Source organism: Heterocephalus glaber, unplaced genomic scaffold (assembly GCF_053883595.1).
Source record: "Heterocephalus glaber isolate CG9 unplaced genomic scaffold, H.glaber_assembly_v1.0 deba00001608, whole genome shotgun sequence".
Taxonomy (NCBI): domain Eukaryota; kingdom Metazoa; phylum Chordata; class Mammalia; order Rodentia; family Bathyergidae; genus Heterocephalus; species Heterocephalus glaber.
The window spans coordinates 33,598,108-33,621,968 of NW_028258379.1; the positions used below are offsets into that span (position 1 = coordinate 33,598,108).

Consider the following 23,861-nt stretch of genomic DNA (forward strand, 5'->3'; position numbering starts at 1 on the left):
TGCATCCTACCAGCCTGCTGAGGCGGTCTGCGCCACCTGAGCTGCACCATGACACTGCATTTCCCCCAGGAGCTGCAGGCGCGAATCCCAGAAGGGCAGCACCTCTTGGAGAACCTCCTTCATCTTGGGCCCTCGAGGCCGGTCTCAGAGGAGCTGGAAGACCTGCGCTACTGCTGGATGCTGTACAAATCCCAGCTCAAGGATGCTGGCCACCTGCTGGTGAGCGCGGAGCCCCGGGAAGGACAGTGGCTGGGCCTTGCTCACGGCAGGGAGACAGCTCGGCCTGCGGTGCTTGGTCCTGGGCACCCACATGCCGGGCTGAGGTGGCCATCCCGTCACAGCAGAGCCGGCGTCAGTCCCGCTGCTGTGTTGTGGGTGGCATCAGGAGCCCTGGGGTCCAGCCACACCCCTCCGCTGACCTGCTGTGTGACTTGGAACACACAGGTTCCTCTCCTGGGCCCTGTGCCTGCTACACAAAATAATTCCAACAGCCGCACCAGTAACAATAACCTTCAGGAAGTGCTGTGTCCTCATACCCACCCTGCAAAGGAGATAGCTACTATTCCCCTGAACCAATGAGGGAACTGAGGCACCGAGGTTAAATCCCCGGTCCCTTCCAGGCCCCAGCGCTGCGGGCTCCTTTGGTCCCGAAGTAGCCAGTCGGCCACTAGGTGGCAGCGCAGCCCCAGCGAGAGGGCAGCCCCGCCGGGCCAGGCCTGCCAGACTCCCAGCTGGCCCGGAGTGTGTTAAAAAGCTCGTTAAACCCGAACCCCGCTGGCTCAGGTTGTCCAGATGACCAGAAATTTTAGAGAAACACTCCCTTGACAAAATGAATATTCCATGACAGGCTCTGCTGGGATTTACATTTCGCTCACCTCACTGATTTTTTCCCCTTTTTCCTCTCCTTCCCTATAACAACAGCCACGGAGTTCTGCAGGGGAGCTGAGCGGATCTCAGAAGGTAAGCGTCAACATCTGCTGGCACAGCTAGAGGGCAGCACGCCTGGAGGGCGGTGGTCAGTGCCGGGCTTTCCAGAAGGTTCCACAAGGTCCAAGGGGCATTTGTGGGGAGTCAGAAGCCTGGGTTTGGAGGGGTGGCTGGCGGAGGTGTGTGGAGTACACGGTGTGACAGGTGACATGATAGAGGAGGGACCCTTGGCTCTGAGAGCGTGAGGGTGAGGACAGACACACTGGGAAGGATGGGGGCCTCTGGCTTCTAGTGGGCCTGTGTCTCCACTGCACCCTCTATGACTGCTCGGAGCCTCCGGGCGGGTGTGCAGCCGGGACAATGGCTTTGTGGCCTTGAGCAAGTTGCTCAGTGTCCCCGTATGTAAAACAGAACTTTATTTAACTCATGAAGATCAGTGTACTGTTCTGTAAGGAAGGAGCAGCTTCCTGTAGCTTAAGGCCTGGCTCCCCCTCTCGTAGGACAGCAGCCTCCTCCTGGAATAGGGAAGAACATCTGGAAAGGCAGGTGGCCCACGGATGGGTGGCTCCCACTGGGAAGTGGGGGACCCAGGACCAGGGGTCCAGTTTGCCTCTAGCTCCTGTACCTCCAGCCCCTCCCCGGGTGCGAGCCCCATTTGTACAGCCCCAGGACAGGGCCTGTGTGGGATCCCTGTCTGGGTCCCCTGGTGCCTCGCACAGTCAGAGCTCACTAAACTTGAGGAGGCTCAAGCGTCCTGCAGCCTGGGACAAACATGTTGATGAGTGTTCACCACCACCACGTCTATGGCCACCTCCTCTCTCACTCACTTATCCCACCAGTGGGTACTGAGTGCAGACTTGGTGCCGCACTCTGTTTTAGGCACTCAGAACACATCCCTGAGCTAGAGAGCAGCAGCTTGTCCCCCTAGACTGCACACCTGGCCAGGTAGAGAGGAGTCACAGGGAGCCTCTGGATGCAGCTGATGTTGCTCAGCAGCACAGTGAGAGGCTCTGCTCTGAGAGCTTGGGGACACTGACTGAGGCCGGGGGGTTCATGACTCTGAGGCTCAGCTCGTCTATGGCTAGCAGTGCTGGCCACAGGTCTGAGGGGTAAATAGTCGAGAGGCTGTAGGAGACTGCAAAGTCTGCTTCTTCAGGCTACATTCAAAACAAGTGGGTTACACAATTTGGGGCTGGCTGGCTTTGAGCTAAGGCACCTCAGCCTGCCGTGCAGAAAGGAGCAATGTAGAAGTCCTGGTGTCAGCAGTTTGTGAAAACCAGACTGCTGACCCATGCCTGGAGGTTCTGATCCATTAGGTCTGGAGTGGCCTGAGAATCTGCCTTTCTGATGAGTTCCCAGTTGAAGCCGGGGACCACACTTTGAGAACTACTGCTTTACATTCTGGACTCAGATCCAGCCTGCACATGAATGGGACACCTTTAGCAAGTTACTTAACCATAGTCTTCCACTGCAAAGAATGGGAATCCACCGAGCTAACAGTGGGCAAAGCTCCTGTCCAAGTACGTGGCACACAGTAGGCTCTCAATTGTTTTGTGCAGGAGGCCCGAGACCTCTGCAGATGCTGTCCCTGCCTCTCCTGAGAGCAGAGAGCAGGGGCACTTTTCAGGGTAAAATCCTCCCTAGTTTGTCCTTGTGTTATCTTTTGCTGATTTGCCTGTGCTTGTCAGCGTTCTGTTGCTGTAACAAAGTGGCTGAGATCACCAGCTTATAAAGAGAAGAGGTTTGTTTGGAATCAGTTTTGGAGGTTCTGGTCCATGGCCCACTGGGCCTGTTTGCACTTCCAGTAGTACCCCCCTGGGGGCCCAGCCTGTGACACGTGGGCTTTTGGAGACCACTCCAGATCCAAAGTGTCACAGTCCTCAGGTTATGTTTTTCTAGTTCCGGTGTGCGCAAGTGTGTGTGTGTGTGTGTGTGTGTGTGTGTGTGTGTGTGTGTGTGTGTGTGAGAGAGAGAGAGAGACAGACGTGCACACTGCACACTCAGGCCCTCTGACAGGTGGAAAATAAGTGCTGTCTGCAGAGCTTGTAATCTTGCCAACTTAAAAACACTCCTTTTATTATTTTTAGTGCAGAGGAAAGGAAAACGCCGGCCCTGAGGCAGCTATTTATGAGCCCTTTGCCCTCCACACTTCTTCCTCTCTCCAAGACCCAAGTCAGTGACAGCTCAGCTGCGTCATTGGCTTCAGCCTGCTTGTTTGTGTAAACAGAATAATTAAGATTGATTACATTTGCAGCCGCCCACGTGCTTACCAGCTCCGTGCCACCAGATGTTCACCCAGCACCCACGCCAGCAACATCATTGCTTTCTGAGATACAGCCAGGCTGGAGTTAACTGGAGCCCCGCCCTGGCCGGGGGCATGGCGTCCCCTTCCTTAGACACACACTGACTCAGGGGCAGACCAGTGCATGCCACTGTCACCTGGGTGAACCAGGATGGCTGCTAGGGCAGACAGCGGCCACCTCCTGGACTGGCACAGCGCGCTCTGGGCAGGCAGACCTGGGGCAGAGCCACACAAGACATTCCCTGCACTTGACCACGTCCAAGGTCCCAAGCCTTCTGCTTTCACAGTTTCCCATCTTGTTACAATCGAGTTCTTCCAGGGAGCCTTTGGGATCTTGTCCCCCAGCGCCAGACAGCCTCTAGCTGCTGGTGGTGGCTTGTGTTCTGTTTTCCATCTCGTCAGACCACATGGATGGTGGGAACTTAGACGCCAATGTGCAGCGCTCGGGCCTCAGGTTCAGATTCTCAGGAAAGGTCTGGCTCCCTCCCTGCTGCCCGGGATGGACAGGACACTGACTGTCTTGGCCTCTCATTTCTGGGAAGCCATTTGTTCTGCCTTCCCATTCATGGTGGTGGAGCCCTTGGGGCCTGACCCTGTGCTTGCTTTTTCTGATCTGTTCTCAGTCTTGATGAGGGTAGTGATTCTCTTTCTTAGCTGGAAGTCAAATAATGGTGCTTCTTATAACTGTTGTCTTAGATTGGATGAAATACTGTAACACCAAGCCTCAGAAAGTGCAAACAAGCTTTTCAGGGAGAAAATAACTCGGTTTCACAACCAAGACTTTTTAAAAAAATCCCTACTGTATGCCAGGCACTGCAAGGGACACTCCTGTGCCTGTTTTCATGCTTTGTTTCATTTCTGCAGTAGATAGGGTTGGAACCTATAGACCTTCTACCTCTGAGCCACTACCTCCACTACCTCTGAGCCTTCTACCTCCAGCCTTTTTATTTTTTATTTTGAGATAGAGTCTTAACTAAGTTGCCCAGGCTGGCCTTGAACTTGCAGTCTTCCTGCCTACAGAGCAGCTGGGATTATCCGCATGTGCCACCATGCCGAACTCAGTCCGCAGGTGTTTGACACCCACAGCCGTCTTCTTTAGCAGGAGGAAGTGGCCTTGTGGCCTATCCTCTGACGTGTGGTATCGTGACATGGGGCCAGGATGGGCTGGAGCAGAGCTAGTGGAGTTTGACTTTGTACCAAGCAACTCTTGGTCTTCTTGGTCACAGCCAGAGGCCCAGGCTTTTAAGGACCATGCTGGCTCTGACCTCCAAATGAGGAGAGTCCCAGGCAGGCCTCAGCCCTGCACTATCATTCCGGGCCTCTGTTGTCACATTGGTGGCAATTTTTGTCAAATAAAAACATCCTCATCGACCTCGTTCACCGGATCTGACACCTTGAGACTTCTGGCTCTTCCCCGCAGTGACAGTGTTGGAAGGGGACAGTGCTGTCCTCTCTCAGGGGTCTGGGAGGCTCCTGACACCCGATCCCTGCAGCCCTCCTGGAGCAGAAGCTTGTGGGCCCCGTAGGAGCTGCCCATCTGCCCGACAGAGAAAGGAAGTGAGCTTTTATTGAGCACCTACTTCGCACATGAAGCACACCAAGCCTTGCCTCCTTTGTCCTTGCGAATTTATAGACAAGTGTCATCCTTCCTTTCTCCCAACAGATGGAGGAGCTGAGGCGCAGAGTAGCTGAGTGACCCGTCCTAGGCCACACAGCTAGGAAGTGGAAAAGATAGAACCCAGACTCCAAACCTTTTATTTCCTCCCACATACAGTTCATCTGTGGCAAAAGATGAGGCCCATTTACCCTGAGGAGTTCATCTTGCCCGGATTCCTCACAACCCCGGAGCCCTTGCGTCAGAGCCCGACGGCTCCTGGTCAGACCCCCTGCGGGTGTTTGATTTCCACCTCATGTGCCCCTCCCAGCACCCCATGCCCCCCACTCTGCATCCACCCTGAGGGAGGCAAGCTTATCACTGCCTCTGTGGATGGTTCTGAGTAGACCACTGGCAGTGCTTCCCTTTGGGGGAAACTGAAGCATGGAGAAGTTCTTGGAACTGGGAAGAGCTGAGGTTGTCAGTCTGCTTATTGGCTTCTTAGAAGATAGCTCAGGCATGTATGTGTGTGTGTGTGTGTGTGTGTGTGTGTGTGTGTGTGTGTGCATGCCCACGTGCCCATGCACACTCCCACATGTGTGTTCTGAGCACTGGAGAAGCATATTAAAATGTCTTTTGTTTTAAAGATCATTTAACATTTCTATTTGAAAGACCATTTTAGACCTCAGGGCCCTTGAAGTGAAGAGGCGAGTGCTCAGCTAGCAGTGAGTGGTGGGCAGCAGGTATTGCCCTTGCCCACGCTTGTAAATGCAAACACACTTGAGACCCTCAGACGTTTTCCCAGAGGATCGCGGCCAGCAGCCGCTCAGCTGAGTAAGTGAAGTGTCTGGTCCCAGAAGGGAGGAGCAGACAGGAAAAGGCAGGCATAAACAGACCCTCCCCGTGGGAGACCGGTGATGACAGGGCTGCGGTGGGGCAGAAACTCAGGATGCAGTGGGCCTGCCACCCATTGTCTTGGCCGGCTTTCCCTCTCTTGGGGTGGATCAGAGCTCTGACATCAGGCAAAGTCGTCATGAAGTGCAAGGAGTCAAGGCAGGGCCTCCTGACTGCAGCAGCCCCACACCAGCCAGCCGGGTGGCACCCAGTCAGCAGCAGGGACAGAGCCCCTGGGGAATCTCAGGCTCTTGCTTAAACAGTATGTCACCCTCCCTCCCACTCCTGAAGTTACTGCTGAATAAATACAGCTGAGAGCATTTACTCATCGTGTGGGATACACACAGCGCATTTTCACAAAGTCAGCGTCTGAGGACTTGGCTGGGTGAAAACATTTGAGGCTGGAGGCAGAGCGTCGGATGTGGTGATCTGCAGGAGAGAGCTGGGGCAGGGGAGCGGCTGAGGGGGCTTAGGTGCGAGAGGAAGACAGTGCCAACTCAGTGCTTCCCAGATACACCTGCATGTGCTAAGGCTTCATTGCCATCATCACTGTCGCCACCACCACCCCTACCACCACTGATACCTCAGCACCATGAAAATCATCTCTGCTATCATCGTCACCACCATCACTACCACCACCATCACCGGGGCCATCACCATCACCACGATCACCATCACCATCACCTTGACCATCAGCATGACCATCACCATGACCATCACAATCATCACCATGACCATCACCACGATCATCACCATGACCATCACCATGACCATCACCATCACCATCACCATGACCAGGACCATGACCATCACCATGACCATCACCATGACCATCACAATCATCACCATGACCATCACCATGACCATCACTATCACCATGACCATGACCAGGACCATGACCATCACCATGACCATCACCATGACCATGACCATCACCATAACCATCACCATCACCATGACCGTCACCATGATCATGACCATCACCATGACCATCACCATGACCATGACCATCACCATGATCATCACCATCACCATGATCATCACAATCATCACCATGACCATCACCATCACCATGATCATCATGATCATCACTATGACCATCACCATCACCATGATCATCACAATCATCACCATGACCATGACCATCACCATCACCATGATCATCACCATCACCATGATCATCATGATCATCACTATGACCATCACCATCACCATGACCATCACCATGACCATGACCATCACCATGATCATCACCATCACCATGATCATCACCACGATCATCACCATGATCATCACCATCACCATGACCATCACCACCATCATCACCATCACCTTCACGATCACCATGATCATCACCACCATCATCACCACTATTACCATTATCACCTCCACCCTCACCACCATGGACATCATCACCATCACCATGAATATCATCACCAACACCACCATTATTATCTTCATCAATTCTATTATCATCACCATGATCATCATCACCATCACTCTCACCACCATGAACATCATCTCCACCGCCATTATTATCTCCGTCACCAGCACCATCAAACACTATTGCCACCAGTGCCAGCATCCGTCACATTCATCATCACTACCATTGTCATGGACAGAGGTGTTTGGTGACCCTTTGGTCCACAGGGAGCCAGCAGATATATTCTATAATAACAGCACTGGGGCTGTTTTTACTAATAATACTAACAGCACACATGCTAATAGTACTAGCACTGCGACTAACAGTGCTAACTGAGGGTGGTACTACAGCTGGTGTGTGACAGAGTCTAGATTAGAGCACATGCCGCAGGTTCCCAGGAGCCAAGTGCCTGCGCCACACCATACCGTGCCTTGGCTATAAGGGTCTCTCCATTCCTTGGCAGCTGGAACATCCCGGAAGCCATGCCCAGCCAGTTCCTGCCCCGCAGGATGTAGGGGACACCTATGGGCACACATGGTGGAGGGGCTGGGGCCTGTGAGCCTGATCTTTGGGTGACAGCAATGGTGAGGATGGTGAAGTGATGTGATGATGAGGAAGAAAAGGAGAAAGGGGATGAGGAGGGAGAGAGAAAGCGGGGAGAGCAGGAAGAGCAGAAGGCAATGACCGGGCACACGGCAGGGACTGGCCAGCTGGTGATGGTGGTGGTGATGCTTCATGTGGTGGTGATGCCAAGATGCACACTGATGAGGACAGAAGCTGAGTGCCCACCCTATGCCAGGCTCTCTTGCATTTCACCAGCACAGCAGCTCTGCCAGGGAGCCGCCATTATTACCCCTACTTCTAGGTGAGAAATTTGAGGTTAAAAGACGACTGACTTCAAGATTCACGGTGGGTACTCTTCTACAGGTGCCTGATGGGGTCGTGTCCTGTATCAGCTGAGAATGTGGTGCCAGGGAAACACGTGCGTCACACACGCCGCCCCACACGGCCGATTAGCCACGCAGCCCACTCCTGGTCCGATTCTGTGACCGAAGGGCCACCTGGGAGCTGTGGCTCACTGCTGCTGCCTGGCTTCTCGAGATGCCTGTAGCCCGTGAACAGATCAAAACCCAGATCATAATCTCCCCTGTGTCTTGGCTTCACATCGCTGTGAAGTTGAGAAATCACTGTGCCAGACCATAGGGGGTTGGGGGCTGTCTATACGGTAGGCAAGGATTCATGTGTCCACTGGGTGCTGCCTGTGATTTTATTTATTTTCTTCCTTCCACTCCTGAATGGTTTGAGGAGACTGCAGAGATCTGTGATTCTGGCAAACCTCACCTCAGCCCCGTGGCAGATGAGCCTGCAGAGCCACTCACATCCTGTGTCTGTCTCACAGGTGCGGCGGGCGCATGGTCCGTGCTCCCTGCTCCGGAAGGCGTGCTGTCTGGTGCTCTGGTTGCTGCTGTTGCTCCTGCTGTTTCTGCTGCTGCTCTTCCTGCTGCCGGCTGGAGAGGAGGCCCTCAGCTGCACCCAGGCCAACAACTTCGCCAGCTCCTTCCTGCTCATGCTCCACTACAATGGCCCCCCACCCACCTAGCCTGCTGCGGGTGCCCAGTGACCTTCTCTTCCGACCTCCAGCAGTGCCAGGGCTTCTCCGGGGTCTCCACCTGGACAAAGGAGATGTGGACCACAGGCTGCAGAGGTGCCTTGGTGTAGACCCTGCGGCAGGGTCCCCAGGATAACTTTTCTTTTTATACAACATTGTCTTCATCTATTTATACCATGTGCAGCTAGGGGAACATGTACAGAATTTTTATATCCTCACTATGTAAAGGCTCAGTATGTGTAATTCCGTATATGACGTCTGTTTGTAGCTGGGGACATTCCTAGCAGCTTCTCCTGTGGGATTTTGTAGCTTCCGTGCCTTGGCCTGCAGTCAGCCCCTGAAAGCAGGAACAATGCATGTCACTTGGTGGCAGACTTTTGCCCAGAAGACAGCTCCTAACCCAGATGTTAATGAAAGGGCCTTGGAGCTATCTGCTCAGAGGAGCTGAACAGCCCCTCACTTTATGCACAATGAGATGGTTTTTAAACCACAAAGATTTGGTGTCTGGATTAGAAGTAGGAATGGGTACAACTGGAGGCAGGCACAGGGACAGCAGGGAGACGGAGTGATACCAGGGCAGGAGCCCCACCCACTGACACAGGGCCTGCAGGAAGTGGTTAGATGCTGGCTGCAGGGGAGGAAGCAAAGGAGGGAGACTAGGTTTTTCATCTTCATGCAGAAGGGGGAGCGGGAGCCCCTGGGAGTCCAGGGAGCCTGGTCACCTTTGAACTGCATGAAGCTCGTGTCGTCTAGAAGGTGGGCTGAAGGGACAGGGGAAGCGCCTGCCATACAGAGGCCAGGGTGCAAGGGCCCGAGACGGAGAGGGGGAGGCTTGGCCTGCCTAAGGGGCCCTCCTTCCTCTTCTCGGAAGGGACTTAGGAATCAGGCAGGTCTCTTGGGCCAAGAATGTCCACCCGAATCCCCACATGGACCCAAGGCCCAGGCCACCCCATCTGGCTTCAGCCAGGTCTGGGCAAGGTGGGAAGGGGACAGGGTGACTCCATGTTGGGCCTGGAGGCTGGAAACCTGGTTCCTCCTTGCCATAGAACTCTGGGGTGTTTCCTACGTGCTTTAAAATGGGACCAGAGCCAGGCATGGTCGCACAAACCTGTAATCCCAGCATCCTGGAAGGCTGAGGGAGGAGGATTGCAAGTTGGAGCCCAGTAGACAATTTAGCAGCTTAGCAAGACCTTGTCTCAAAATAAAAATTAAAAAGGAAAAAAGGGCTGGAAGTATAGCTCAGTGCAAAAGCCATGGGTTCAATCTCCAGAACTACCCCCCACCCCCAATCACTGGGTCAGGTCTTCCCTAAATTGACACTAAATGTTCTCTTTAGAAAATACTTAGTACCCACTCTGTAGATGGATTTACTTATTCAGCTATTCATAGGCACCTGGGAGGGGTTTCCTCAGATCTTATATCAGGTTTGGAATCAGAAAATGTTTCAGATGCAAACAGGCACTTTAAGTAGAGGGGAAACTGAGACAGGAGGGATCCCCACCCCAGACCCTGCTCTCTAAGACAGGGAGACCCCATGTCAGGCTGTCCCCAGGGCTCCTGTCGCCAGGGACTGGGGGAGCTGGGCCTGGCAGGAAGGCGAACCCGGGAGAGCTCCCTTTTCCCCCGGTTTGGACCCCAGCCCCAGTCCTTCTCCACAGGCTGTGGGGTTCCCAGAAACTCAGGGCAGGGAACCAGGTTACCCAGACTAGGGCCAGGCAGGTGAGTCTGGGGACTCCCCTGTTGGGTGGCCCAGCCTGAGCTCAGAGCCATGGCAGAGGGATGCATCCCACTCCATTTCCCAGTCAAGGAGGGGAAGAGACTCATCCTGGCCCACAGGGCAAGGGGCTCACTCCTGCAGCTTCCTGAGGAAGAAGCTATGCGGGGTGTGGCGTAGCAGCAGAGCACTCGCCTTCGTGTGTGAGGCTCTGGGTTCCATCCCCAGCACTGCAAAAGAAAGAAAAAAGAAAAAAAGCCAGGTACCGAGGTGCACACCTGTAATCCCAGCACTCTGGGAGGCTGAGGTGGGAGCATCACAAATCTGATGGGCAACTTAGTGACTTAGTGAGAGCTCTCACAATAAAAAGGGGCTGGGGGTGTAGCTCAAGGCAAAGGTCCTGGGTTCAGTCCTCAGTACCACAGAAAAGGGAAAAAAAAGAAAAGAAAAAGCCATGTCTGGGCTGTATCGTGCACGCTACACGTCAGGCGGGAGACTGCAGATGTGTGTTGCTGGGTGGAAATGTCTCTGTATTTTTAACCTTTGATAATGATGCCATAAAGTCTGTATTTGCATAACTTTCATACGAATACAGTTGTAATATGATATCACAGCCAGTCACAGGCGCTTTCCTAGTGGAGCGTTTTGCTGAAAACGGGTGTGGGCGAGTGTTACTGCCCAGGCAGGTGTCCCATGGAACCCGGGGTGTGTGCTGCTCCTCTGTCCTCGGGAGAGAGGGCTTTGGGAGCAGGGGTGAGTGAAGGTACTGTCACAGGCCAGCCTGGGGTGCGTGCGTGCGTGCGTGTGTGTGTGTGTGTGTGTGTGTGTGTGTGTGTGTGTGAGAGAGAGAGAGAGAGAGAGAGAGAGCGCCTCAGCTCGTGGATGTTAGTCGGGACCATGGTTTTGCAGCTCCTCTCTGGTCATGGCCACCTCAGGGCCCAAGTTGCTTGGTCACCTCCCATTTTTTATCCATTCCAGGAGGGGGGAAGGGGAGGGCCTTCCCAGAAGCCCTACCCAGTGACTTCCAGTCTTAACGCACTGGTCAGTGCCGGGTGACTTGGTTCCCCCACATCTGCCAGATGTCTGGGACCACGTGTCCCAACAGTATGGGTTCTTCCAGCAAGAAAGGACAGAGTGCACAGGTGTGGCCCTTAGCCCCTGGGTGCAAATCCTGGGAAGTGGAGGCTTCCGGCTGTTCCAGCACAGCCCCTCGCTCTCTGACAGACCACTGAGGCCTGGAAAGGGACGAGGGTGGCCACACCACTGTCACCCCATAGACAGACCCCCTCCAGCAAGGGTCCACAGCCAAAGACCCTAGGACCAGCCATCTTTTCTCCCCTGGCTTCAGTGGGCCTGAGAAACGCCTTCTGCTCACATAAGTTAGTACAAGAACGGCTTTGTTTTCAAAGGACATTGGCAAAACAAAAGCTCGTGGCCCAGAGTATGTCTTCTAGCAGGACACCCAGAGCCTCAGAGAACGGTCTGCAGTACTCATCATCCCTCAGCACTTGTCTGTTTTCCAGTTGACATGGTAACATCATATGGTACCCAACCACATGTCCAGATGGGAGACGGCAACTGCAAAGAAGAACCTCAGTTTCCTGAAGGATCTTGGCTTCCTTGCTAGAATGCCTATTTCTGAGCTCAGCAGCCAGGGACACCAGGCCAATCCATTCCTGATATCTCGGGAGCGGGGACAAGGGCTGGCAGCCCCTCTTCCTCTTCTGATGAAAAGGGAGGGAAGGACTCCTAGAAGCCATGATTTCCTAGGAACCACAGCACTGAGAGGGTTAGCAGCCTGCCAAAAAGCAACCAGCTAGATGGTGAGCCCAGAGAAGATGGTCCCCTAGCAGACAGGTGACCTCTCAGCCACTGTGTGGGACACAGGCCGCTGTCCTCTGGCAGCAGGCTGGCAAGTTGGAGGTGCCACACCAGAGCAGGGCTGCGGGGCCTCTCCCCACACCCACTCCTGGCAGGGAGTGTTTAACTCCACCGCCCACAGGAGCTGGCAGCACCAGGAGGGAGTGGCAGAGGTGGGGCAGGGCACCAGCCACTGCTGCCAAGGAAAGGGGGGCACAGAGGGTGCTTTGTGAGGTTACTGCCTGCTGGGCACCCCAGCTCCATCCTGAGGGGAGCAACGGGGAAATGGCTGTGCGTGTTCCAGAAGTACTTTCAAGGAGGAGTGGGTGGATGGAGAAAGTTGTGTGTGCTTGTGAGCACTGGGTGTGTGTGTGAGCATGATGTGTGAGTGTGATGTGTGTGTGTGTGCAGGGGCTACACACACATCCCCAGGCAGAAGCATGGCTGACCAGGCCTTGATCAGCCCTGGGCTGCGGGACCACAGAGACCCCAGCCCATGGGAACTAAGGGAGACCACCTTGGTCCATCCCAGATGTGCACACTTGGTGGCTGTTGTTGGAACAACTGTGTGTCCTCCTGACACCCCCTACACACAAGGGGGTGCTGATGGGGCCTGGAGACACCTGCTTTTAAAGGAAGGTGGGGCTTTATGGGCTCTCTCTCTGCTGTCTCTCTCTCCTCCCCCCACCCCACACTTCCAATACCAGCCCTTGTGGGTCAGTAGTGTCATTTGCCTCCCTCCCAGGAGACAGTGCAGGGAGCAGGGAGCTTGGTGCCTCTCAGAGCCCAAACTAGAAGCCTCACCCCATCCTGTCCCCACTCTGCCCGATGCCAAGTCTACACGAGCAAACTCACCCCACCCTTTGCTCCTAAAGACAGGGTCACACTAACTCCCTACCGACCCATTCATGTGTCTGGCACGGTGTCATTCACGGGGTGTGACCAGGTAGTTACATCGTGAGGGGTGGGTGTGTGTGTGTGTGTGTGTGTGTGTGTGTGTGTGTGTAGGGTGTTGCCTAAGTTGTCTTTGGGATCAGAAGCAAGCTAATTCTATGTTTAAAATGTTCCATCACATACCAGAACTCAGAGGGGCCACAACCCCTTGTCCTAGTATTTGTAGGTATTTGTAGTCAGGGAGGCTTTCTGAGAAGAAGGCACCAGTATCACAGCCAGTGACTGTCTGGGAACACATGTGTCATCTCTGCCCACATCAAGTCCAAAGCCAGCTGAGGGCCTCTGCCTTCCCCGCTTCATGGGGAGAGGGGGACACGGGGACCCCCGTTCCACCCTTGTGCTGTGTTTTAAAGTGTAAGGTCCCGTCTTCTCCTCTTGTTCAAGTTGGAAATAGCAGTGTTCTAAAAGATGGTTTGATGTTTTCTTTGCTGTTTTACTTTTCTTTTTTTTAAAAAAATGTATCTGCTCAAAAAAAAAATTGTATCCGCTCAGTTTTTGGAAATAAAAGTCTCTATTTTTGTCTATGAAATGGTGAGTGGTTTGGAGATTCTGCTTCTGAAGCGGAGGGGTTGTCAGGCCACCCCAGGCTCTTTTCCAGACAGGTCCATGGCCTGTCAGCCCTGCAGAGGCGACACTGGAGCAGCAGCAGCACTGGAGCCAATGTGACAGTCATGGCCCAGGAGCAGCTCAGGAACATGCCTAGGGTCTCCTCGGCCTCAGTCCCCGACCCTGGGGTGGATCTGAAAATTCCAGCATTCACATCAAGTGCCGAGCCAGGGCCAGAAATGACCAGGAAATAGAAACTCGCAGGTAAACAGGGCTTCCAGCTGCTTCTTCCCGGGGATTAAGGCTCTGGTGACTTTTGTTTAACAAACACTTCTTGGGTTTGGGGGTCTGGCTGCCCAAGGGCCTTGTAAGATATGAATGAGAAGGGGAGGGAAGGACCTGTCCCTAGAATGAGGACACCGTCCTCCTGCCCACCCGGAACCCTACACGTGAACCCAGGTCTCGCTGCAAGCGGAGGGAGGCTTCAACAATCACCCTTTGGGTGACCTGGCCAGTCAAGAGCAGGCGCATGCGCATCCCGAACCTTCTGCTTCCGGAAGCTCGGTGGTACACACTTTCCCAGAGAAGGATTTAGCAAAGCCTTGCCTCTCGTGTCACTTATTCCCCCAAATAAGAATTCTTTTACAAACCTTCCACTGGGCCAGGGATTTAGCTCAGTGGTTCCGGCGCCTGCCTCACAAGCGCAAGGTCTTGCGTTCGATTCCCGGTACCAAAAAACAAAAAATCTGCCATTATCCTAAGAATGCATGTAATACTTTTCCTGACTTTTTTTCATCTCTGTTAGCTTAGAGATCCTTCTCCTTTTGGAGGAAGAGAGACAGGTTCTTGGGTGAGAAACGTTACACCTGTAGGCTTTCCCTGGTGAAAGGAAGGGACAAAGTTGTGGTCTCAGTGGTTTTGTTTTTGTTCTGACACTATGTAGTCCAGGCTGGCCTTGAACTCACGGTGATCTTCCTGCGTCCCACCTCAGCCTCCTGAGTGCTGGGATTACGGGTGTGCACCACCACGCCCCGGTCGATCTCTGTACTGAGGCAAGAGGTGTCAGAAACTGAGTGATGCAAATGTTGAACCTTCGGATTTGCTACCCTGCCCTGCAGCTGTGTTTCACATGCACATCAGTCCTGAGAGCTTGGTTGGCATGGAGCAGCACAACTACAGAGGAAGAGCAAGGATGGACCAGAGGCTGCCCTCTGGGGACACAAGGCTCGTGGCTTCCCCAGCCCAGCTTGGCGACAGGCAGGGGAAATGATGATGTCATCCACACCGCAGCTGCTAGGGCAAGGGTAGAAGTGGCAGGGCCACTTTCCAGCCAGGCAGGAGCAAGACCCCTGTGGGCTGCAGGGAATTTGTTACTAAAGGAGGAATTCTGCCAAGTATTTGTGGGTCACTGGTCTAAAGCCCTATAGTGCAGCCGAATGCCCTTGAGACGCCCTTGTGCATCCTATGGCCTTCACGGAGGGAGGAGGCCCTCACCTTCTGATTACTTGTCCAAACACTAAGAGTCTTCTGTGAAGACGGAACCTTGTCCCTGGGTTCCTCTGCCCTCTGGGTCTGCGTGGACTTGGTCCTGCCGTTGCCCCATTAGCTGATTTTAAGCAGTGTGAGTCTATATCAGGTACAGGTGTGCTGCGTGTCACTAACATTAGCAGAACGTGGTGCACACATTTATTTCTACAATGGAGCCATCAAAGTTCAAGTCAGGAATTTTACTGTTAAAACACTGTTTCAATGAGAAAACTGCATTCGGCATCTGTCGTTTTAATTTAACACCTTCACAGGCACTCAGCTCACTGTGAAAGTAACATTAAACACACACATTTTCTAAATCTCTCTCAGATTCCTGGCTGGGTAATTCTTTCATTTTTACTACTATGTGATTTCTTCCCTCCAGCCAGGCATCCTGTAGATGTAAGTATGGGACCTCTGTTTTTGTGTGCAGCTTCCAGACCTAACAGGGACTTGTTGAATTGGGGAGCGTCATCATCTTCTCACGGAACCCCTAGGTGACAATGTGATTCAGCTACGTGACCTTGGCCTTTCCCGTCACCATCTCACCAGCCCTGGCTCCCACTGCCCCTGGAGTGACCTTGCCCAGCCAGCTTCACTCCTTTAGGCTTCCAGAGGAGCTGTGCGGCTCACTCAGGGCCTCGCGGCAAGAACATGTATGGGTGATCCAATTTCACACACCCTGATCCAGTACCACACACACTGATCCAGTTCCACACACCTTGATCCAGCATCACACGTGTGATCCAGTACCACACACCTTGATGCAGTTCCACACACCCTGATCCAGTACCACACATGTATGATCCAGTACCACACACCCTGATCCAGTACCACACACCATGATCCAGTTCCACACACTTGTGATCCAGTAGCACACATGTGTGATCCCATACCACACACGTGTGATCCAGTACCATATACCCTGATCCAGTTCCACACACGTGTGATCCAGTTCCACAACCCTGATCCAGTAGCACACTCTGATCCAATACCACACACGTATGATCCAGTTACCCCCAAAAGCCCCACCTATGAGCTCATGAGGTTTTGGCGGGACATCTAGAGCTAAGCCATATGGTTACCTTCTGATTTTCTTATTCTCTGCAGTTGGGAAAGATTAGAGGCGATCGGGCGTGTTCAGGGTGGCATGCCCATAGGCAGGTGAGAATGATTAAATGCTGCTGATATAAATTTTTTAGCCTAATGACCATGAAATAGTCCATGAGAGTCTCGTCTAACTGTCAGTTTTGGTTTTTTCCTAACACTGACATAAATTGGGACTCTTCATTTTGGAGAAAAATATCATGTTCCCTTCAGCCCCACCCAGGCCAAGAATTTCACAATCTTGAATTAGGAAGCCCTTAAAAAGGACTGTTTCTATCTCCCAATTCTGTTTGTTAGAGGCAGGGAAGAACTGAGTAAAGGGGAAAGATAAGTAAAATATCACTGTATGGACCCCAGCTGACCTAGCATTGACACCTACCCCCAGCTTCTGGTACGTGTTCCTTGCTGTCTTTCCCTGGGGAAAACCAGACCCCAGAGGGGGCACCTGCTGCTCAGTGCTTTAAGTTTTAAGCCTTAAATGAAAAAAAAGCCACTTCTGAGAGAGAGGTCTGGCTGGGCTGGTTCAGGATTCAGCAAAAAGAAAAGACAACAAACGAACCATCGCCTCTACTCGGAAGAGTCCACCCTATGCTTCTCCACGTGCCGGGGCCATTATTCTGATCATGAACATGGTCTTCATTCACAATCTTGACCTGGTGGCCCAAGGTCTCTGAATTAAATGATGAGGTTAGTTGCCACTGTCCCTGCCACCACGCTTCTTTGTTCATGAGCAAGCCCCCAGGGAGCTGACTGTCTCGACCACCTGTTGAAGAAGAGCCCCTCCATGCTTGGACTGTTGTGAGCATTCAGCTCACCCACAGCTCACACCCAAGACCCTTGGTAAGAAGGCTCCCTACGTGTCTCCCTCCAACTCTCCAGCCAGCCCCCAATCTTGTTCTTTCCCAGCCCTGACCATCCTTAAGTAGAACATAGAATTAAGTAAAGTAGCTGGAATGTAGTCAGTGGTAGAGCATTTGCCTATCTTCTGAGGGGCTGGATTCCATCCTCAGTATCACAAGGAGAAAAAGAGAAAGAACTAACAAGCTGGGTGTGGTGGTGCAAACACTTGGGATCATGGCCAGCTTGAGCTACAACTGAGTGAGACCATGTCTTAAAAAGCAAACAAATAAGGAATTAAAGAATATTATTGTGCTCTGCTATATGTCAAAAATAAAGAAAATGGTGAAATCTAAAGTCCTACCCTCGAGGAGCCTGCTCTCTGGTGCTGGCTACCATCCACTCGTCTGTGGAGATCTGTACGCTCTTTTCTCCTTCCAAGCAAAATGGACAACAGAATATATGATGAGTCTGGCCCAGAGGGAATTCTCTTCCCCACTGTCACTTGTCACCAGCCTTCAGAGGGGCCACAATCCTGTCGTCAGTGGTTCTGTCACTTCCCGTGAGGCCGTGTGCACACCAGGCTTCAATTCTGGACTCCTGAGGTGTGGGGAGCGGTGGTAGCTAAGGAGACTCCATTTTTAATCTTACCCTCCATTGTATGGAGACTATGTTATGAGGAACCACATCCTTACCTAAATTGGATGTTTACCTTCAGAGATTGCCCTGGAATGTGATGAACGGTCTGTAGCCCCGAGAAACGGGAAGGCCCATGAGGGTGGGGAATTGCCAAGGGACTGGAAAGCAGGGAAGCAGGTGTCCCTGGATAAGGGTCATGATGTAACAACCAAACTCACCTGTAACAACCAAATTCACCTGTAACAAACTCACGGGTTGTATAAAAGGGAAGAGAAAAATAAACTCGTAGCTCGGTCTTGGGAGCCCTGACGACTCTGTCTTTTTTCTTTTGAAGTGTGTTTTTTCTTTCATCCTCACCCCTCCTCTCAGGTACTGTTCGACTAGTGACGGCGGGCGCCATCACTGAGGCAGCTGGCGTTGGGGTTAGGGGAAGTGATGGGTGGGCTGGGATGGGGGGGGGGACCAGCTGGGGCAGGTGTCCTGAAAGTGTGGGCCGTGACTGTTGTCTGAACGTTTGTGTCCCCAGATGCACACGTTGAAAATACCGTCCCCTCCCCCACACACAGTGATGATATTAGGAGGTGAGATCTGGGGGAGACGAGGAGGTTGGAGAGTACTTCCTCAGGAGTGGGACTGGTGTCTTAACATAGAGACCCGCAGGGCGCTGGCTTGCCCTCCCGCCACATGAGGACACGGTCAGACAGCGCCACCTATAGACCGGGAGGTGGAGTTCATGAGACACCCATCTGCCGGCACTTTGATCTTGCATTTCTGACCTCCAGAATCTGAGGAATGAATTTCTGTCATTTCCGAGCTCCTGGTCTGTGGAGTTCGGTTCTAAGACACCCACCTGTGCCTGAAGCTCACAGGGTGACCACTCGAGACAGTGGGCGAAGCCTGGGCACACGGGCAGCACGTGGGCCAGGGACCCGCAGTGAGGGTCCCCACATGAAAAGCGGGACAAGCAGCAGGTGAGGTCCATCGGCCAAAGTGGCTTCTCCCCCGGTGCACTGGCCTCACCGCAGTGTTTCTCTGCAGATCCGGTCTCCTGCCCACCCCCTGTGACTGAGCTTCATACACCCAGGACTTCACCTCTCCTCCTGGGCCCACCTGTGACCTGCGTGCCGCCCCCTCCCGGCTCTGTGATCTCCTCTGGGGCTCTGACCCTCTTGTCCGTGCCTCTGTTTGTGGTTCCATTCTTTGCTTTGATGTCTCTTCCCCTATAACCTGCATAGACCTGCAGGCCAGATGGCCAGGAAAGGTAAGAGTGATTCATAAAGTGTTCTAAGTTACTGGATTCTGCATGGTTCCATAGCTACGTATGAAATATCTTCGACTTTGCCTCATCCTACAAAGCCCGAAAGTGCTTACTACCGGGACCTTCTCTGAGCTGTCTGCCAACCTCCATTCAAGGTTCTACTTGGACCATTTCACACCCAGTATGCCAGCCACTCACCCCTGAATCCCAGCAAGGTCCTTCCAAGCAGGCTGGCCCTACCTCCCTGTGGGGACCGGGAGAAAGTACATTGCACTGTGTGTGTGTGCATGTGTGTGAGAGAGAGAGACAGACAGACAGACAGTCTTGCTATGTAGCCCAGGCTGGCTTCAAATGCACAGCAATCCTCTGGCTTCAGCCTTCCAAATGCTGGGATCACAGGCATGCGCCACCATGGCCAATAGTGTGAATCGGAAGAAATGCTTCCAGCCCTAGCTCCAGTCACCAACTTGTTTTGTGACCTTGCTGCACACTCCCTCTGCACCTCCAGTCCCTCTCTGTCATATGGGGAGTGCAACTGAGCCTCAGCCGGAGGTGCTCGTGGAGCAGCAGGTCCTCGGACCCTTATCCTGCAAACCAGGAGGAGATTGCTTGGGAGAGGGAGGCACAGGTGTCCCAGGAGGCACTGCGTGGAGCCCAGGATGAATCCTCGGGCCAGGTGTGAGTGTGAGTCACTCAGGCTCACTGGCAGACACAAGTGCCACACACCGTACGTGTGCACACTTGCACACACACCCGGAAACTTTACATACCACACAGACATCACACACACGTACATCACCCACCCACCACACCACAGACAGACACACTCATCACATCGCTCAGCATACACACACACACCACACACACACGCGTATACTCCTGCTCTCAGCTCTGTCCTAGCAAGCACACAGATGCCACATGAACACACTACCTGCCGCAGACACACGGACACCACACACAGATCTGGGCACACAGACTGACACTGCCCACACACACAAGCCACACGTGGGCACAGAGCCGTGCCGCGGCACCCTGGACCTCAGCCTGGGAGCCTGGGAGGGCTTGGCCTGCCTGTTCCTGGGGGCCCCACCTCCACGCTTGGTCCTTGGGGTCAGCTCTTCAGAAACCAGGGAGTTAAATCCGGGCCCAGTTCCCTGTTCTGGGTATTGTGCACAACTGGAGGGTTACTATGGGGGTGGGGGACTCTTCCTATTTTAAAGCTGGGTTCAACTCCCGGTACTATTAAAAATAAGCCAATAAACAAAAACTGAGTTTGAAAGAGAAAAATATGGGGCAAACAAGATTTTGTGGGGGTCAGGAGGCACTGGGTTTTGGAGCAGTCAGGAGAGGGGTCCGAGCAGCTGCAACCAGAGTTTGGGGGTGCACTGTGGGGCTCAGCAATGCAGGGCCCTGTAAAGAAAGTGGGTGCATTTCGATACCAAACATCTTACAATAGTGTTTCTGCCGAAAGGAGCGTTCCATCCTGACCAAGGGCCCTGGAGACAGAACACAGTCATCTCCCACAAGCTGTAGTTTCCCGTGTGTCAAGGTCTGAACTTATCTGGAATTGGAGGCGGCAGGTAAGCAGCCCTTTGCTGTCTGGGCAGTGTGTACCAGGCATGGAGAGATAGTAATGTGACGGTAGCATCCCCGGGCAGGTCCACCCACGTCCTCCATCTGATCCCTCGGTGGCCAGCAGAGCTTTCACTGTGCCGAATCTGCGGAAGGGGAAAACAAGGCCGAGAGAGGTGAGAGGGCTGCCCGAAGGTCGCTGTCAGAAGGTGGCCCTCCAGCCCTGCGCTCCTGTTGTGAGGGCAGGGGGCCCTGTAGGTAAAGATAGGATAAAGGGCTCTTTGAGCTTTATTAAGATCAATGAGGAAACCCATTAAAAGCAGTTTCTGGGCCAGGGATTTAGCTCAGTGGTTCTGGTGCCTGCCTCGCAAACGCAAGGTCCCAAGTTCGATCCCCAGTACAAAAAAAAAAGCAGTTTCTGCTTCTACCACTGAGTGCTTTCTTCCCTCACAGGTAGACTTTGCAGTTAGGGTAGTTAGGAAGACAAAGGAGGGGAAAGCTAGCCAGACTTGGGAGAGGCCCAGGCAACACAATTACCAGGAAAGCCAGCTGCCCTCACCCACCTGACAAATGCAAGGGTGGTAAGAGACAGCCACCTAAGGACCCTTATCTAATACGTAAGAGGTATGCAGACACAGACCTACACACACACACCTAGGCTTATACACATGTATGTATGTTGTCACTGTAACGTCAGCATAATAATATTGCACCAGAAACACATGTACACACGTCCCCATTACTTAATCATTAAGTAAGCTGCCTTCCTAATAGGCCGCCCCCCTTTGAGTATTCGTTACAAAGGGACAAGAAGAAACCAAATGGCCAGAAGGCCTAAGTTAGATTAAAGACAGTCAAGCCAACAGATCAGAGAGCAGCAGGTGTCCACCTGGGGATGGAAGACACTGGTGCCCAGTAAAAGTGATACAGGAGATGAAATATGAAATATTATATCTCCCAACCTGTTAGATGTCTGATATACCAAGTTTGTGTTTTCTAAAAATTGAAGAATGAATTCTAGGGACAACAGAGGTTAAGAGTAGAAAAATATTTATTAAGAAGGTATCTGAGAGGCACGAGAAGACCCCAGTGAGTAGCCGGGGACCTCACTTTACAGGGCAGCTTTATAGAGCAAAACCCACGTTTGTGGGTTATGGCCATGATCAACCAATAAGGTCACAAGTACAGTTGCTTAGGTAATAGTGGTCCAATTGGGAAACAAGTCACATTAACAAGTGAGGATGGAAAGAGCAAAGACTTCTTCTAGGAAATAGTGGGTTCAGAGGTCTTGGTCACCCATGGGGTGACTGCTGTCTATCTAGATTTCATTAGGTCCGGCGTTTGTCTTTGGAGGAAGTATGCAGGCCCAGTCATCTTTATCTCCGTCTTTATCTTGAGGCCTGGTCTCCAGCAGATGCGTCTCCAGCTGCAGCTGTGATGTCTTCCACCTTTCCCCTGACTCTCAGGCCCAGCCCTGTCTGACTGCCTGTAATATTTCTACCTAACTCAGCTGTCTGTAATGAAAGGAGCCAAGGATAAGAGCTCAGGGCTTAGCTCTGAAGCCCCCTGCCACCTCACAGTAGCTGTTTATCCTCTTTCCTTTCCATCCTTTTCCCCAAAAAAACTGTCTTTTAACTAGGACTGGAAGTCCCATTTGACCCCACTATTCCCCTGCTGGGGATCTTCCCCAAAGAATTAAAAGATTCATACCACAGTGCTACATGTGCACCCATGTTCATAGCAGCACAGTTTGTAACAGCTAAAACTTGGAAGGAGCCCAAATGCCCGTCACCTGGAGACTGGATAAAGAAAATGTGGGTTTTTAATAAAATGGAGTAGAACTCAGCCATAAAAAATGAGAAATTAGAGACATTTATAGCTAAATGGATGGACATTGAGGCCATACTCTTAAGTGAAATAAATAGGACACACATCTGTAAATGCAGAATAGTTTCTCTAGTGTGAGAAACTGAAAGTGTAAATAAGGACTAAAAGGTATAATAGATAATGTGAAATAGGAAGAAAAGGGGCAAAGGGGAAGGGGAAGTGGGAGGGCTAGGGGAAAGGAAAGAAGGGAGTGGGATTAATATGAGAAAAGGAAAAAATGGAAACAAAGTCTTTGTAAATAGGGAGGGATGGAGGGGTTGAAGGGAGGGCAGAGGAAGGGGGAAAAATAAGAACCAAGAGAGAGTATGTAAAGGTGCAAATTCCCAGTGATGAATGTCATATTGTATACCTAAAATGTACCAATAAAATTTATTTTTTTAAAAAACTGTCTTTTGTTATACCAGAATTTGCCTTTTTTTAGTTCTTTACTGACCCCAGGCTTAGGACCTCGGGGAGCTGTGGTTTCGGCAGAGCTGCGGCGTGGCGTGGCACGGTGTGGTGAGCTCTGTGGCCCTGCCCATAACACTGTGACCTCCCTCGAGGCAAAGAATGTGCCCCGCTCAGCAACACAAACCACAGTGTGGCCTCTGCCCTCTGCAGGCTGTAAGGGGACTGAGCAGAGCTGCGGATCTGGACAAAATCTCTTCACCCTCAGAGCCTAATAGGTTACTTGGCTGGCTGCCCAGTCCGTGGGTTTTGTGTTGTTGTTGTTGTTGACTATGTGGTACTGCTGAGGGTAGAGAGGATATGCCCCAGGGCTGCACACCTTAGGGAAGGCTGCACCGTCACTGGACGACGCCTGCCACGGCCAGGCAGAAAGGAGCACGTTCACCCCGCTCTGTTCCTAGTGTCATCTCAAAGATGAAGGAGATTGCTCGAAACACAGGTCCATAAACCCATCTGCTTTTGGAATCTGGACAGGAAACACAGAACAGCAGGCTACATAAAATGTAGAAAAGCATCATGGAGCCGGGCGTGGTGGCTCACACCTGCAATCCCAGCACTCTGGGAGGCTGAGGCAGGAGAATCTCAAGTTCAAGCTCAGCCTGGAAAACTTAGTGAGACCCTGTCTCAGGATAAAACACAGAGGGCTGGGGATGTAGCTCAGTGAGAAGGTCCTGGGTTCAACCCCCAGTATGGCCAGCAAACACACTTCACTACAATCCAATACACCAAGAAGCATCACAGAGGGAGGCACGGCCTGTCCAGTT

At 52.5% G+C, this 23,861-nt stretch overlaps 1 protein-coding gene and 1 long non-coding RNA gene across 6 annotated transcripts in view; both read left to right on the forward strand.

The window, feature by feature from the left end:
• Nucleotides 1–13,806, forward strand: part of Syne3 (spectrin repeat containing nuclear envelope family member 3) — a 78,221-nt gene extending 64,415 nt beyond the window's left edge. For all 4 annotated transcript variants that reach the window (XM_087195521.1, XM_004837010.4, XM_021244703.2 and 1 more), the window contains 3 exons: nt 70–219; nt 922–960; nt 8,540–13,806. In XM_087195521.1, the coding sequence (XP_087051647.1) occupies nt 70–219; nt 922–960; nt 8,540–8,740 (390 nt within the window). In that variant the 3' untranslated portion in view covers nt 8,741–13,806. The remainder of the gene's footprint in view (nt 1–69; nt 220–921; nt 961–8,539) is intronic.
• Nucleotides 13,807–17,660: 3,854 nt separating this feature from the next.
• Nucleotides 17,661–23,167, forward strand: LOC110345853 (uncharacterized). Of its 2 annotated transcripts, XR_015445125.1 has the most exons (5): nt 17,661–18,302; nt 18,972–19,194; nt 20,663–20,771; nt 20,850–20,939; nt 22,086–23,167. It is a non-coding gene; the product is annotated as an uncharacterized LOC110345853 (long non-coding RNA). The 2 variants fall into 2 exon arrangements; XR_002389472.2 differs by lacking the exon at nt 20,850–20,939 and having other exon boundaries at nt 17,666–18,302; nt 22,086–23,162.
• Nucleotides 23,168–23,861: the final 694 nt, after the last annotated feature.